At 44.8% G+C, this 14,622-nt stretch overlaps 1 protein-coding gene across 1 annotated transcript in view; it reads left to right on the plus strand.

Annotated features, from left to right (window-relative positions):
• Nucleotides 1-14,622, plus strand: part of SGPP2 (sphingosine-1-phosphate phosphatase 2) — a 393,667-nt gene that overhangs the window by 124,280 nt on the left and 254,765 nt on the right. The window contains exon 2 of the mRNA XM_069213464.1: nt 11,754-11,912. Coding sequence (XP_069069565.1) covers nt 11,754-11,912 — 159 coding nt within the window. The remainder of the gene's footprint in view (nt 1-11,753; nt 11,913-14,622) is intronic.

Here is a 14,622-nt window from a genome sequence, read left to right on the forward strand (position 1 = left end):
AAACAACATTCGATTAAGTTTGGTGGACGGCCTACAAAACTGGCAATGGCTGTCCCCCAAACTTTCTATACCTTTGCAGTAACTGCCATGATGGTGGTCCTTGCTTCTCCATTTGGCCAATGCTAATCTCTAAATTTGGCAGAAGGAAGTCAGCAGGGTGGCATACAGAATATCATCTGCCAAACTCTACATCTGTCCCAAGTGTTTCTCACTATTGCCTCTCAATCTAGAGAAGAGTGCAACTTAAACCCAGCTGCAAAGCAGTGGGGTTGCACCTCTCTCATGGTATGACTGGCTTCTGCTCTTCTTTGGCACTGTTGTGATGTCATGAACCTGTAACAATGGGTGATTTACCTGCAAGGAGAAGATAAGAGTACCAATAGCTTTCACTGTTTTTTATTAGCATTCTTTCCGATAGACCTGCATGTACGATTTCCTGTTGCAGATACTTGATAGAACAGGAAAGGGTCATGAATTGCTCAATGATGTCTTTGTTGGCTCCTATACTTACACAAGTGGAGATCATGGTTTCCACAAGACCACCATCCTATCCAGCCAGCTGGGACAATGCATGGATTAATCAAAATCGATCTCATTGTGTTTGTCTAACCGTATTTTTTGCTCCTCTCTTAAACTGATTGCTAGATACTGGGGGACAAAGCAACAAAGATTTTGGCAGTCCTCCAATCTTTAAATATTCCTGGTTTTGTTTGTAGCTTTAAAGTTCTCCAAATGCTTGAGTGGACCACTTGATCACCACAGTAGCAGCTCTCAGCATAGAGATATATTAAGTTATCATCCTTGTATGCTATGAATTCAAAGCGCTCCATGAAAAATAAATTACCTTGTAAGCTGTAGTGCTATAGGTGAACCTACCATGAAAGTATTCCAAGAATGTTTATAGTTTAGTGAATATCTATGATTCTCAAACATCAAAAGATAAAGGCAAAACAGCTCCTGTCTCTAGGCTTGGATTGTGGTGTGCTATTCTATACTTCTTTAGATCTTTCATTAGCCTAGACATTTTTTATTTACTAAATGTGTAGGTACATTATACTTATAGAGTTTGCAGTCAGCCCTCTTCATCCATTGGTCTGTTATTATGTCATCCAAATTGTAATTCCGCCTGCTACACCAAGCTACAAACAGCATGGGAGCAATTTGCCAACCCCCATAAGCCATTTGTTAGCTTCACTGTGATGGATGGCATTCTGACCTTCTAGAAGAGGCAATCCATGCACAAAGTAGTTCCCTTAAGTGTTGAGGACTACAACGGCAATGCATGCGTTTTAGGTCAAAATATTTTTTTTTGTATCTGCGTTACAGTCACCAGCGGGGCCCAATTCTCTGGCCCATGCTGGTACACAGTATAAGATATGCAGTGTTGTGAAAAGAATAATTCCACCTCCAGTACCACTGATCCCCCAACAAGAACTCCCCATCCCCCACCCATTCCCCATCGTCTCCCAGTGTCTCTTGCTCGCTTGCCGGCCATACCTCAAACCCGTTAAATCGATGGTCCCTACCTTGCCTGGTCTATAGGGTCCAGCTTCTGACTGAGTGTTGTGGGATGGATGTATTGCAGTCATCTTTTTTTGGAGTCTATCAATTTGGAGTCATCTAGAATGTTCATCAATCGAAGTTACTTAGGGCAAGAGAGTTGTATGTATTATTTGCTAAAGTAGGTGAGCAACAGGCTCCATTGTTTGGTGAATTCTCCTTACGTCCCTTGTGCTATGGAAGCTAGTTACCCCATGCCCAAGGTTCACCACAGTCTCCAGCCACTTCTTCTCCAAGAGTAGGCCACTCTGTCCCCATAGCCCTAATTCTGTTTTGTCACTAATAGCAGGCAGGAGATTAATCAGCCCCTTGGTCCGTACAGCGGAAATATGTCTAGGGCTGTGCAGCCCAACAGGATCCCCTCTGGCAGTGGGATAGGGTCGAGTGTAGGAGGCTGGCCTGGCTTGTAGTGGGTACCAGAGGTACTTACACCTTGTGCCAGGTCTAATTATCCCTTATTAGTTTAGAAGAGGTGTTTCTAGCAGCTTAGGGTGATAGAAGGTAGCTATGGCAAAGCAGCTTAGGCTGAACTAGGAGACATGTAAAGCTCCTACTATACCACTGGTGTCATATGCACAATATCATAAGAAAACACAATACACAGAAGTACTAAAAATAAAGGTACTTTATTTTTATGACAATATGCCAAAAGTATCTCAGTGAGTACCCTCAGAATGAGGATAAGATACATACACAAGATATATGTACACAAACCAAAATTATGCAGGTAATAGCAAGAAAAGTAATGCAAGCAGTGTAAAGTTACAATAGATTGCAATAGGAGCACATAGGTATAGGGGCAACACAAACCATATACTCCAAAAGTGGAATGCGAACCACGAATGGACCCCAAACCTATGTGAGCTTGTAGGGGGTCGCTGGGACTGTACGAAAACAGTGAGGGTTAGAAAAATAGCCCACCACAAGACCCTGAAAGGTAGGTGTAAAGTGCACCTACTACCCCCAGAGAGCACAGAAGTCATGATAGGGGGATTCTGCAGGAAGAACAAACACCAGCAATGCAACAACCGTGGATTTCCGGACCTGAGTACCTGTAAGATAAGGGGACCAAGTCCAATAGTCGCGACAGTGTCAAGAGTGGACAGGAGCCCAGGAAATGCCAGCTGAGGGTGCAAGGAAGCTGCACCTGTTGGAAGAAGCTTGGAGTTCTGCAAGAAAGAAGAGGACTAGGAACTTCCCCTTTGGAGGATGGATGTCCCACGTCGCGATGGAGCTTGCAGAGGTGTTCCCACGCAGAAAGACCGCAAACAAGCCTTGCTAGCTGCAAGGGTCGCGGTTAGGGGTTTTGGGTGCTGCTGTGGACCAGCAACGTAGGGAGCCCTCACAGAAGCAGGCAGCACCCACAGAAGTACCTGAACAGGCACTTAGAAGAAAAGTGAACCGGCGTCCACCTGAAGTCACAAAAGGGAGTCCCACGACGCCAGAGGACATCTCAGAAGGTTGTACACTGCAGGAAGGAGTGTCGTGGACCCAGGCTTGGCTGTGCACAAAGCAAATCCTGGAAGAGTGCACAGGAGCCGGAGCAGCTGCAAATCACGTGGTACCCAGCAATGCAGTCTAGCGTGGGGAGGCAAGGACTTACCTCCACCAAACTTGGACTGAAGAGTCACTGGACTGTGGGAGTCACTTGAACAGAGTTGCTGAGTTCCAGGGACCACGCTCGTGGTGCTGAGAGGGGACCCAGAGGACCAGTGATGCAGTCTTTTGGTGCCTGCAGTGGCAGGGGGAAGATTCCGTCAACCCACAGGAGATTTCTTCAGAGCTCCTGGTGCATAGAGGAGGCAGGCTACCCCCAGAGCATGCACCACCTGGAAACAGTCGAGAAAGCCGGCAGGATGAAGCGATACAAGGTTGCTAGTAGTCGTCTTGCTACTTTGTTGCAGTTTTGCAGGCGTCCTGAGCAGTCAGCAGTCGATCCTTTGGCAGAAGGAGAAGAGGGAGATGCAGAGGAACTCTGGTGAGCTCTTGCATTCGTTATCTGAAGAATTCCCCAAAGCAGAGACCCTAAATAGCCAGAAAAGGAGGTTTGGCTACCTAGGAAGGAGGATTGGCTATCGAGAGAGGTAAAAGCCTATCAGAAGGAGCCTCTGACGTCACCTGCTGGCACTGGCCACTCAGAGCAGTCCAGTGTGCCACAGACACCTCTGTTGCCAAGATGGCAGAGGTCTGGGACACACTGGAGGTGCAGGTCAGGGGAGTGGTCACTCCCCTTTCCTTTGTCCAGTTTCACGCCAAAGCAGGGCTGGGGATCCCTAAACCGGTGTAAACTGGCTTATGCAGAGATTGGCACCATCTGTGCCCATCAAAGCATTTCCAGAGGCTGGGGAGGCTACTCCTCCCCAGCCTTCACACCTATTTCCAAAGGGAGAGGGTGTTACACCCTCTCTCAGAGGAAATCCTTTGTTCTGCCTTCCTGGGCCAGGGCTGCCTGGACCCCAGGAGGGGAGAAACCTGTCTGAGGGGTTGGCAGCAGCATCAGCTGCAGTGGAGACCCCGGAAAGGCAGTTTGGCAGTACCCGGGTTCTGTGCTAGAGACCCGGGGGGATCATGGAATTGTCCCCCAATGCCAGAATGGCATTGGGGTGACAATTCCATGATCTTAGACATGTTACATGGCCATGTTCGGAGTTACCATTGTGACGCTGTACATAGGTAGTGACCTATGTACAGTGCACGCGTGTAATGGTGTCCCTGCACTCACAAAGTCTGGAGAATTTGCCCTGAACGATGTGGGGGCACCTTGGCTAGTGCCAGGGTGCCCACACACTATGTAACTTTGCACCTAACCTTCACCAGGTGAGGGTTAGGCATATAGGTGACTTATAAGTTACTTAAGTGCAGTGGTGAATGGCTGTGAAATAACGTGCACGTTATTTCACTCAGGCTGTACTGGAAGGCCTGTGTAAGAATTGTCTAGAGCTCCCTGTGGGTGGCAAAAGAAATGCAGCAGCCAATAGGGATCTCCTGGAACCCCAATACCCTGGGTATCTCAGTACCATATACTAGGGAATTATATGGGTGTACCAGTATGCCAATATGAATTGGTAAATTTAGTCACTAGCCTGTTAGTGACAAATTTGGAAAGCAGAGAGAGCATAACCACTGAGGTTCTGGTTAGCAGAGCCTCAGTGAGACAGTTAGGCATCACACAGGGAACACATACATATAGGCCACAAACTTATGAGCACTGGGGTCCTGGCTAGCAGGATCCCAGTGACACATAACAACCACACTTACAACATAGGGTTTTCACTATGAGCACTGGGCCCTGGCTAGCAGGATCCCAGTGAGACAGTGAAAACACCATGACATATACTCACAAACAGGCCAAAAGTGGGGGTAACGAGGCTAGAAAGAGGCTAATTTCTCACATCGAGCCAGTGCTGGCTTCCAGTTGTTTGTATTTCCAGCTGTTTAATTCAACCATAACATCTTGCTGCAGCCGGTGTAGGTTAATGTCTTTAGGTTTAGAGAGGGTGGGGACCAGTGCCAATCCTATATATTTAGCAAAGCATTTAGGTCTTTTAATTGGTCAGTTAATGTCCTGACGGTACAGATGTTTAGTATTTCGATTTAGAGGTGTTCGTCTTAAATCCCAAGACTTTCCAATAAGTTCTTAATTCATCTAAGAGGGCCGGGAGAGGAAGTCTGGGGATGTGTATTGGAAAGAAGAATATCAACCGCACTCATCGTGAGCTTAATGTCTTGAGTGTCAATCTTAATGGCCACAATTTCTGGGTTGGCACCGATGTGTTGGGCTAAGGATTCCAGGGTGAGCACAAAGAGCAGAGATGACACCGTTGACTTGTTCTCTGCTCAGTCTTTATCCAGTGTGTGTGGAAACTATTAAGATGTATATTCCACGTAGGTTTTTGATATGCTGCCAGTAGCCATTTCCTTATTGTTTTCCCCATGCCCATCAACCTCAACGTGTATCCCATAAACTTTCAGTCCACCCTGTCAAACACCTTCTCTGTGTTTTTGGAGACCAGGAGCGATTGCTTGGTACCAGTGGTTCCAATGTCAAGGAGGTGGAGAACATTTTCGGTGAAATCCCATCTATGTCATTTGAATATAAACCCTGAGTGATCGTTGTGGACCAGCCCCTCCATCAGCAATTATAGGGCAGCAATCTTGGTGAATATTTTTGCATCTACCTTGAGGAGAGATATAGGCCAGTGGAAGCAATATTTTTTGGGAACTTTGCCTGGTTCAGGGATGAAGCAGATAGTTGATTCGGTCTTGGTGGGTGTCACCCAACCCTCCTCAGTCCTTTCCCCAAATACTTTGTGTAAAAGTGGAATGAGGGAGAGCACAAAGCAACGGTAGAAGGCAGCAGTGAACCCGTCTGAGCCCAGGGTTCTGGATATATGTAGTTTAGATATGGCTTGGAGAACCTCCTTTTTGATAATAGGATTATCTAAGCATTCCCTATCTGACTGTTGCAGTTTGGGCAGAGTGGACTCTGCTAGATTTGCCGCTAGCACCTGAGCATCGGTTGGCTCCCTAGTGTACAGATGTGAGTAGTATGTTTGGAAGCCTGGGCCATCACTCCATCTCAGGTGTATATCTATCTGTCAAGGGATCTAACTTCTGGTATTAGGGTTTAGGTTCTGCATGCAGAAAGGAGGTTCGCTAACAGTTTGCCTGGTTTATTTCCACACACATGGTATTTATTGTTTAGATGGCTAGCAGCTATGCTGCTCTGTTGAATTCCAGGGTTCTAATCTGGCCTTGCACCATTAGGATCTTCAGCCAGAGTTTTTGGAAGTGAGTGCATTTGTGGTCTTTCTCTAGTGTATGGCGTTTCTATGTGTGTTTTATTTCCAATGCATTTCTAATTTTATGTAGGCATGCTGCTCCTGCAACAAAGTTACAGCGCAGCATGGCTTTCAGACCATCCTGTCTTTGGAGACTTTCCTGGTTAGACCCCATATCGGTATTTAATTGAGCCAATTCATGTAAGATCGATCACCATTTGAGTGTGTTCTTGAGGCCCTGTACATTATAAGTGGACACAGTTAGTGTAGCAGCCATCCGGAAGTGTGGGGGTATGTCTGTGTCTGCCCCTCTGGGGACTCTGATGAGGTAGCTTGGATATCAGTTTGAGGAGATGTTTCTTACCCTTCAAACTCTCCCCAACATTCCCCCACCGGCCTACACCAAGGTCAGGAAATATTGACAAGGTCCTCCTAGGCCCCATCCTATCTTGTTGTTTTATTTGTCTCCTCCTGTAGTCTTCCTCCCCAGGGTCTTCTGCAGTGGGTTCATGTGAGATTCTTCCAGGACGTCTGGTGCCTGGACCCTGACGACTTTATGGACTTGCTCTAGTGCTGCTCTGCAACTAGTCAGAATATCTTCCATCTGTGGGGTGCTTCAGGTTTTACAACATTACACCATTGTCCACACACTGGCCCCAATGGTTTGGGAAACTCCGTGGAGCCATCATGCTCCCCTGCGATGGTCAGCAGGCCCAGAACCTGCCTAGAGTCTCAGGTCGACATGATGGTGTGTTTCGTGCCCTTCCATTTGAAGAGGAGCTGGAATGGATGGGGCCACCTGTAGCGCAATTCGTTGGCTTTCAGGAAGGTGGTGACCTTGGGCAGAAGCCCTTCTCTTTCTCAGGGTCAGCATTAACAGGTCCTGATAGGTCCGCAGTTCATCCTGATTATCGCATATGAGGTTCCCCTTCGAGCCTCCTCCAGGATTCTGTGCCTTCAATATGGTGGAAGCAGAACAGTATATCCAGGGAGAACATCTCCTGCAACCTGCCACCGGAGCCAACTCTGTGTTCGATATGCATAGAGGGGCAGGGCTGTGCTCGGCTAGCAGTACCTCCACTAAGCCTTGTATATAACCTGATGTCACCTCCTTCTTTGTCCTGGGAATCTCTTTGTATGTGAAGGTTGCACCTCCTAGAGCGGTTCCCCATGTCCTCTTCCTTTTCCTGGTAGTTCACAAGTAGTTTGGTGACTTTCACCAGGCAGAAATAGTATTCCTCCACTTCCAGTGAGTCAACACTGTGTGCCAGTTCACCTAAATTGTGTTTAAGTTCCACTAAGTTTTGCTTGAGGTCTGCCCAAACTGCTTCAATTTCTTTTTTTTTGTGCCTGCATAAAATTGGAGCATGAAGCCTTTAGTGATGGGTTCCTCCGATGTCGCAGGTGAGCTTTCCTCAGGTCAGTGTCGTCGTCTCCTTGCTTAGACTGTTTTGGGCCTCCATCCCCTTTTTCTAGTTTGAGGCAACAGTAAGAGGTAATTTATCAAGGTATCATGCTGGTGCATGGTGGTCACAATCTCGTTCTGGTTGTCACTCACGAAACCTCCTCCTACCCCCTAGGTTCACCGGCCTAGTGCCCGGAGACCCTGTGCTTCATTGCACCTCACTCCGGTGTGTCCACAGTTACGGGTGGCTACCCAAGGGGCATCTGCCCTGTTGGGGTAATCATCTTATTCCTTGCATTGTCGGTACCAGCTCCCAGATGCCCCTGTGTGGTTATTAGGGTGCCACAGGTGGGGCCTTGGACATGCACAGCAGAACTGGGGGCCACCCCCCAATGTCACTCGTAATGTGGCAATATGTTCATATGTCCTGGGGGCCCTGTCCATCTGGTGCCTCCCCCTGGTTGGAATTGGTGGGGTAGTTGGGTACCTGTGAACTGCAATGGTCCCCACAGTCCACTCTCAGCCCCTTTTTCCAGGCTTCTCCCAGATCTGCACCACAGAGGTCCTCAATCCTGCCAGCTCTGGGGCCCTTGCCTACGTCTGGATGAACGATTGCCCACCACTCCCATCGTTTGCCATCCTCTAGGCCACTCCAGCCGCTCCTTTACAGAGGATCACTTCTTATTACTGGTCCTCAGGCTGAGTTGCTGTAATCCAGCAGGCGAGGACAGTCTTTGCAGCTGTCATCTACTGTCCCGGCCCTCACTTTTCTGGTCACTCTGTTTGGCTGCACTGGGTCAGGAGTCCCGCAGCCTGCTCTTGCTCCTCCTTAACAGAGGCTCCCATCTTCTTGCTAGGCCTCACGCCACCTTCATTGAGTTGCCGTCATCCAACCGGTACGGCCCATCTTAGTGGTCGCTGGCCAATCTGCTGTGCCGGCTCATTTCATTTCCCTCCTCATTTCCATTCGTGCCACCCAGCCGCACTGTCGGGAGTTTCCCTGGTCCCAGCCCCTGAGACTAAATGTGGGGGACATTCCCTGGGGTCTCGCTTCCGCCGTGACCTGGGATGCCGCGACACAGAGCTTCGTGCTCACACGCCCAGCGCTATCTTTGGTTTGGCTATGCGCCCCCAATGGATGATTTTCGAGACTGAACAACATTTTTGCTTTTAGCCATTACTTTGTTGTGTACACCGATGAAGGCCTTGGCATCTTTCACAACAACGTTTTTCAAAACCCACAGCAAAATAAGCATTTGATGATGCGAAAAGGATGCCAGATTGATTGAATTTGTCAAAGATTGTTTTGAAATTTACCAAGTTATTTAATACAAAAAAGCCAATAAATAAATATACCCAAAGAGCTATTTGATAAATATATTTAAAGCTGCCACATAAGTTACGTTACAGCTTGTACTATGCAAATCCATTACCACGCACTGATAGTTATTACGCCCGGAAGCATGACTCACTACTTGAAATATTAAGCGCCTGCATGGAGCACTATGAAATTGCAAATTATGTACGCTTCCTGTTAAAACAAGCCCCGTTTGAATTGAGCTTGTATTCCGTACGTCTATTTTGCTAATAAGTATCTTCTGATGATCAACGATGACCTTTATTTATATTTAAGATTGGTTGGCTCAGTATGAGACCACATGCAACCATCCTGCAGGAATAGTCTTGCCCCACAGCCTTTTGTAGTAATTTCAGTTTTCCACCTAAAAGCATTTGTTAGTAACTGATATGCAGTGTTATAAATTGCTATGACGCAAAAATCGCACTTAAATTATATTTATCAGTATGCTAAGTTTTTTTTTGCCGCTAATGCTGTGCATAGGTACATTCCAAAAGCACACGCTTTCTAGCTCTCGTACTTGCTCTATAGTGAAATATCCTGTGAAACTAAGCCACAGGGCAAACAGTCCAGACTTCGTTGTTTAACCCGCCTTTCACAGCTGCAAATCCCCTTTTATCTGAGTTTAATAGAACAGTATCATTCAAATGGATACTGTCAGCTAACTTTTGAAAGACGGATACACACGGCGTAACAAAGGCCCCGCAGCCCCCGGTGTGCGGGTGTGGGGGGAGGTTGTGCATGGGCTTAATAGTACCTTGGCCAGAAAGATCCTGAGTGAGTTTAGAGGGCGGGGCCCCTCCATGTATTTTGGGAGGAGGAGGAAGGGGGAGCTCGAGTTTCGTTACGCCACTGATACGCACCCTATGAGGTGCAACCTCTATTTAGCTTGTGCTGTGTACAAAGTAGGCCCGCATAAAATTTGTAACCCGTGTTACGCTTCTTACCTGAAATTACCAAAATGACGCCATACCACCACGTGCTGTAATTGCACCGTGTTTATGGCAAACGTTTAGCGCAGGAGCATGAGAACAATGCAAATGCCGAGAAGGCGAGTGGTGACGTTTACAGGCCCTTGTGATTTTTGCACCTTTTTTTTTTTAATGCGGACTGTGCCCTCTCGTCCAAAATGAGCTCAAGGACGCACTTGTGCGCTAAAATTTAGTGCTGGATGCTGGTTTTGCATTGAATGCAAAATATCACCTAATAACACAAAAGCAACTTCCGAGAATTCTTCACACCGCTTGTAAAAGTTCTATACCGAAGTCTTTGTACCACAGCCAATATTGTACTTGATGCATCAATTGTTCCTTTAAGAAATTAAAGTAAACCTCTGTGAGGAGACTTTAAATCCACAGTCAATGCCTCTTGAGAATTCAAATAAAAACATTGAGAAGCTCAGACCTGATATTCTTTTGGGATCGTATTTATCATTCCCTTTAATGTTATGTGACGAGTAGCTTCACTGGTAGTTATCTAAGCTGATGTTCAAATTTAACAGTGTACAAAGTATTTTCTGAGCCTCCGCAAGGGCTGTGTGAAGTGTATTTTGTAAAACACAGGCCGCCATTTTGTCTTGCTAAGGACACCGTAACATCGCCTTTTTGTGGAAGGAGCTGCATTGACTAACTTAAAGAACAATTGCTGTCTACCATAATAGTAATTATGGGCCATAGGTACACAACCTTTTATGACACCGCAAACGGCTCGATTTGCAGAAATGTACAAAAGTCAAATTGCAATTCCGTAACCTGTTACCAACTCCCAACTTGGATTTACAAATTGGTATTTGGAACGTGTTTAGAGCGTTCCTTCCTACTACTGATTCGAGGTGGTATGTATGAATGTTTTGTGACAAATTACAGTCCCAAATCATTAATTTTTTTCACCGACACCTCAAGGGTGTTGGTAACCATTTACAAATAGCTCGAAATCCCAACAAGACCCCTTCCAATTTGTGAATGTTAGGGAGTGGTCCAGAGAACTGCGCCTATGTTTCAAAGATGAAACGTAAACATTTAATTTTGTTTTTTGAAACACATTTCATCTTCCTTTAAGGAAAATGGGCTGCATTTAAAAAAAAAAAAAAAAAAAAAAAAAAAAAAAAATTAAAAAGCAATTACAGACATGATGGTCTGCTGACCCCAGGAGGTCAACATCCCTGTGATGGCTGCCATTCCTAATGGGTGGCAAATTGCGACCTACCTCATTAATATTCATGAAATCACTGAATAAAACTCAATGGGTTTCATAGATTAGGAATTGTGATTTACTGACTGCGATTCACAAAGAATTGCAATTAGGAAATTGCAATCCCTAAAATTTGTACAGATGATCCCAAAGCTGACTAGATGGATATGTAGATGAGCATGATCTGTTGGGGCATCTTGGCTTTCCTTTTTTAGATACACAAGTTTCCTTTCAGTGTAGTATGGTGATGAATTTCGTATGTCCTGGTTCATCAGAATGTGTTGTGGAAAGCACTTGGTGCATGAAAGTACCACGCCCTTAATGGATCCCTAGGAAATGATAAAAGCATGAAATTTACTGTAATTCTTAAATGATGGTATATTTTGGAGCGGTACAAGCTTATGTTCTAAATAAGGCCCACCATTAATAAAGTATTAAAGTGTTTGTGTTTCTTTTACAGGATCGAGCAGCAAAGTACATTGTGAAGAACTATTTTCTGTACTACCTGTTCAGGTTTGCGGCTGCGCTAGGACAAGAGGTCTTCTACATCACCTTCCTGCCTTTTACTTACTGGAACATGGACCCCTACATAGCCAGAAAACTAATCAGCATGTGGGCTGTAAGTGTTCCTGTTGATTTTTGAGGCAAACATGCAAATATAACTTGATCATTCAGGGCAAACCTCATATCAAGCTTAAACAAAACATAAACATATTTATTCAAGTAAGACAGTACATGTGTGTCCTCTACTTTGGCAGATCCTGGTAAACTCTTGAGCACTTGCTCCCTCATTTTATATCCTCAGGAAACATGAGCATGTATTATCCCTCCACTGTACCATAACGAAGTGGGCCTGTGTTATAAATGGGATGTCTATTATGAGCCTACTGGCGTGGCGCCGTACCAGATACTCATGATTTGAGCAAGATCTAAATTTATATAGAAATTATTTAAACAGAAATCAAGCCACATCATTAGTAGTCATCCTGAAAATATAGCTTAGCTGAGGCCCGTGTCAATTTATCATGGACACCACTACTTGGGGTATGATTTGGACACGTAAATCTAGATCTTCAAATGTTACAAAATAAAGGCAGATGATGAGTATTATGGATGACTCTTTATGCTGTTGAAGAGAATGCACGTTATAGCAGAATGTGGGCATGTGGAATGTGTGAGTGAACACAATTACAATAGTCCATCATTTGCAAAGATTAAGAATTGTAACTAAGCAACCACAGCGTATTCCTAGCATTATCTGAGGAACACCTGAGAAGCCCAGATATGTATGCATTTGTGCAGTTCCATAATATGCATTGGAATGTTGAGAGCTCCACTGAAGACAAAGGAGTTGCTCTGGACTTAAAATGGCTGGTATGAGCCCGGAGCTCCAACATTCCAATGGTTGTCTTTCTGTTTCTCCCTTTTTAATTTAGAACATTCTTCTCTCAGTGGGTGGACTGTTCTAATATCCTTATAGCCCTTCTGCCAAAGGCAATACTGGCTGTTAAAGGCCCTCTCCCTCATTATAACTATAACTCAGGTTCAGGGTGTTTAACAACCGGTATAGTCGTCATCAACGGGCTATGAGGCTATATTATTCAATCGAGCTTTGAGGCCCCTGCAAGTAAAAAGATTCTGCTAACAATAGTTAGTCATCAATACCTTTAAACAGTAACCTATTTAAAGGCATTTAGAATTACAAATTTTGAAAATATTTTATTAGTTTGCCTCTAAATTTGTGTTGCTTCCATTTACAGAATTTAACAATATTAAACACCTATTCAGTTAAGCATATCAGCAGCTAGCACTGTTTACAAAATTTAGACTTGATTCCGAATTCTCTGTTATTTCACCTGATAACTCTGGGCAAAGTTTACAGGAGACTATGAGCAGTACCCCAACGTTCCTCTTAGAATTGAGGAAAATCCAGAGAATTGCTAATTCAGGGTTCGATTACCACAGTAATTCCACACCTTTCCCCAGAGTTTCACTAGGAGATTTTGGTCGCTCAAACAGCTGGAATTACCCAATGCAAGAAGATGTATCCTCTGTATTCCTGCGAGTCCTATAACTCTGAGACCTCTTGCCAGCGTCGTCAGAATCGCAAGAACGTTCATGATAAGGGGGCACAAGTGAACAGGGCAGCTCTACAAATACTATTTACAGCCTTAGAAAGATGGAAAGGAACATCCATGATGCAATAATGAATTCCATCTAAAGCCTTTTACTTTCCAACACTTTCCCCCGAGAATTGTACAGCCCCGTTCAAGAATACTAACTTTGCGATGTAGTGTAGGCACAGTGCCACCGATCCATGGAACACCCATGGCGATTTCCAAACCATGTTTAAGACTATTTGATCTTAGATCTACATGCAGGCGCCCCAAATGAACACAATACCTAGACACACGATCATGTCTCCAAAGGCCAGAGATTAGTCAACTGACCCTATTGTGAACAGCCCCTAATTTATCAATCAAGCTTCATGGTTTGTTTCAAGAGACTGCTAACCAGTAGTGTAGCCTTGAAAGCACTTCCATTTCATTAGGGGTTTACCACGTGCCATACCTAGTGTAGGGACAATTTTAACTGTGCTTTAGATGTGAAAACGTGCTATTCTTAACACAGGCAGCCAAAATAAAAAATGCGAGATACTGGCAAAAATTCAGGAGATCAACATTTTGTAAATCAGTTTCAACAGCTAACATTCAGAGGTCGGAAGGACTCCATGAAAAGGTTTAGGACTGACTTATTGAAAATATGACGCAAACCTAAGTTTTATTTTTATTTTATTTGGTTAATGAAATTCCCTAGAAAGCTTCATAATTATCCCGTGCCGTAGTTTCATTAACAGATGCATGTTAATGTTTGCAATTTCCAAGTGTGGCAACCAAAATTTTAAAACTAATTCTTTGGGGTTTACAATTGTTGGCAATCAAAAAATTATTTTCTTGTTAAATATGCAACTGAACTATCAGTACAGAGAGAGTATAAATTCTCTGTGGTCAGGGAAGAGAGATTGGGTCTGAGAATATTGGTGGGAAGTTGCGGGGAGGGGTAGCAGAGAAATAGAGCTAGTGCAGTCAAACTAAACATAAGTATTATTCCTCTCAAAACAGCAACCAATTACTACATTACACCGGCTAACACATTTTTTTTTACAAATTTATTTGATGGGCCGTCCCTTCATCAATGAAGCATCAACTCCAAAGCCAAACTAGGATTTCCTTGATCTGCTGACCACTGATTTGCAGGTGCTTGCATTCTACACACGAAGGCCTGGTTTATATTTTCTCTGCAAAGTAACTGTATTCTCCTACACAATT

This window comes from Pleurodeles waltl, chromosome 11 (genome assembly GCF_031143425.1).
Source record: "Pleurodeles waltl isolate 20211129_DDA chromosome 11, aPleWal1.hap1.20221129, whole genome shotgun sequence".
Lineage (NCBI taxonomy): Eukaryota > Metazoa > Chordata > Amphibia > Caudata > Salamandridae > Pleurodeles > Pleurodeles waltl.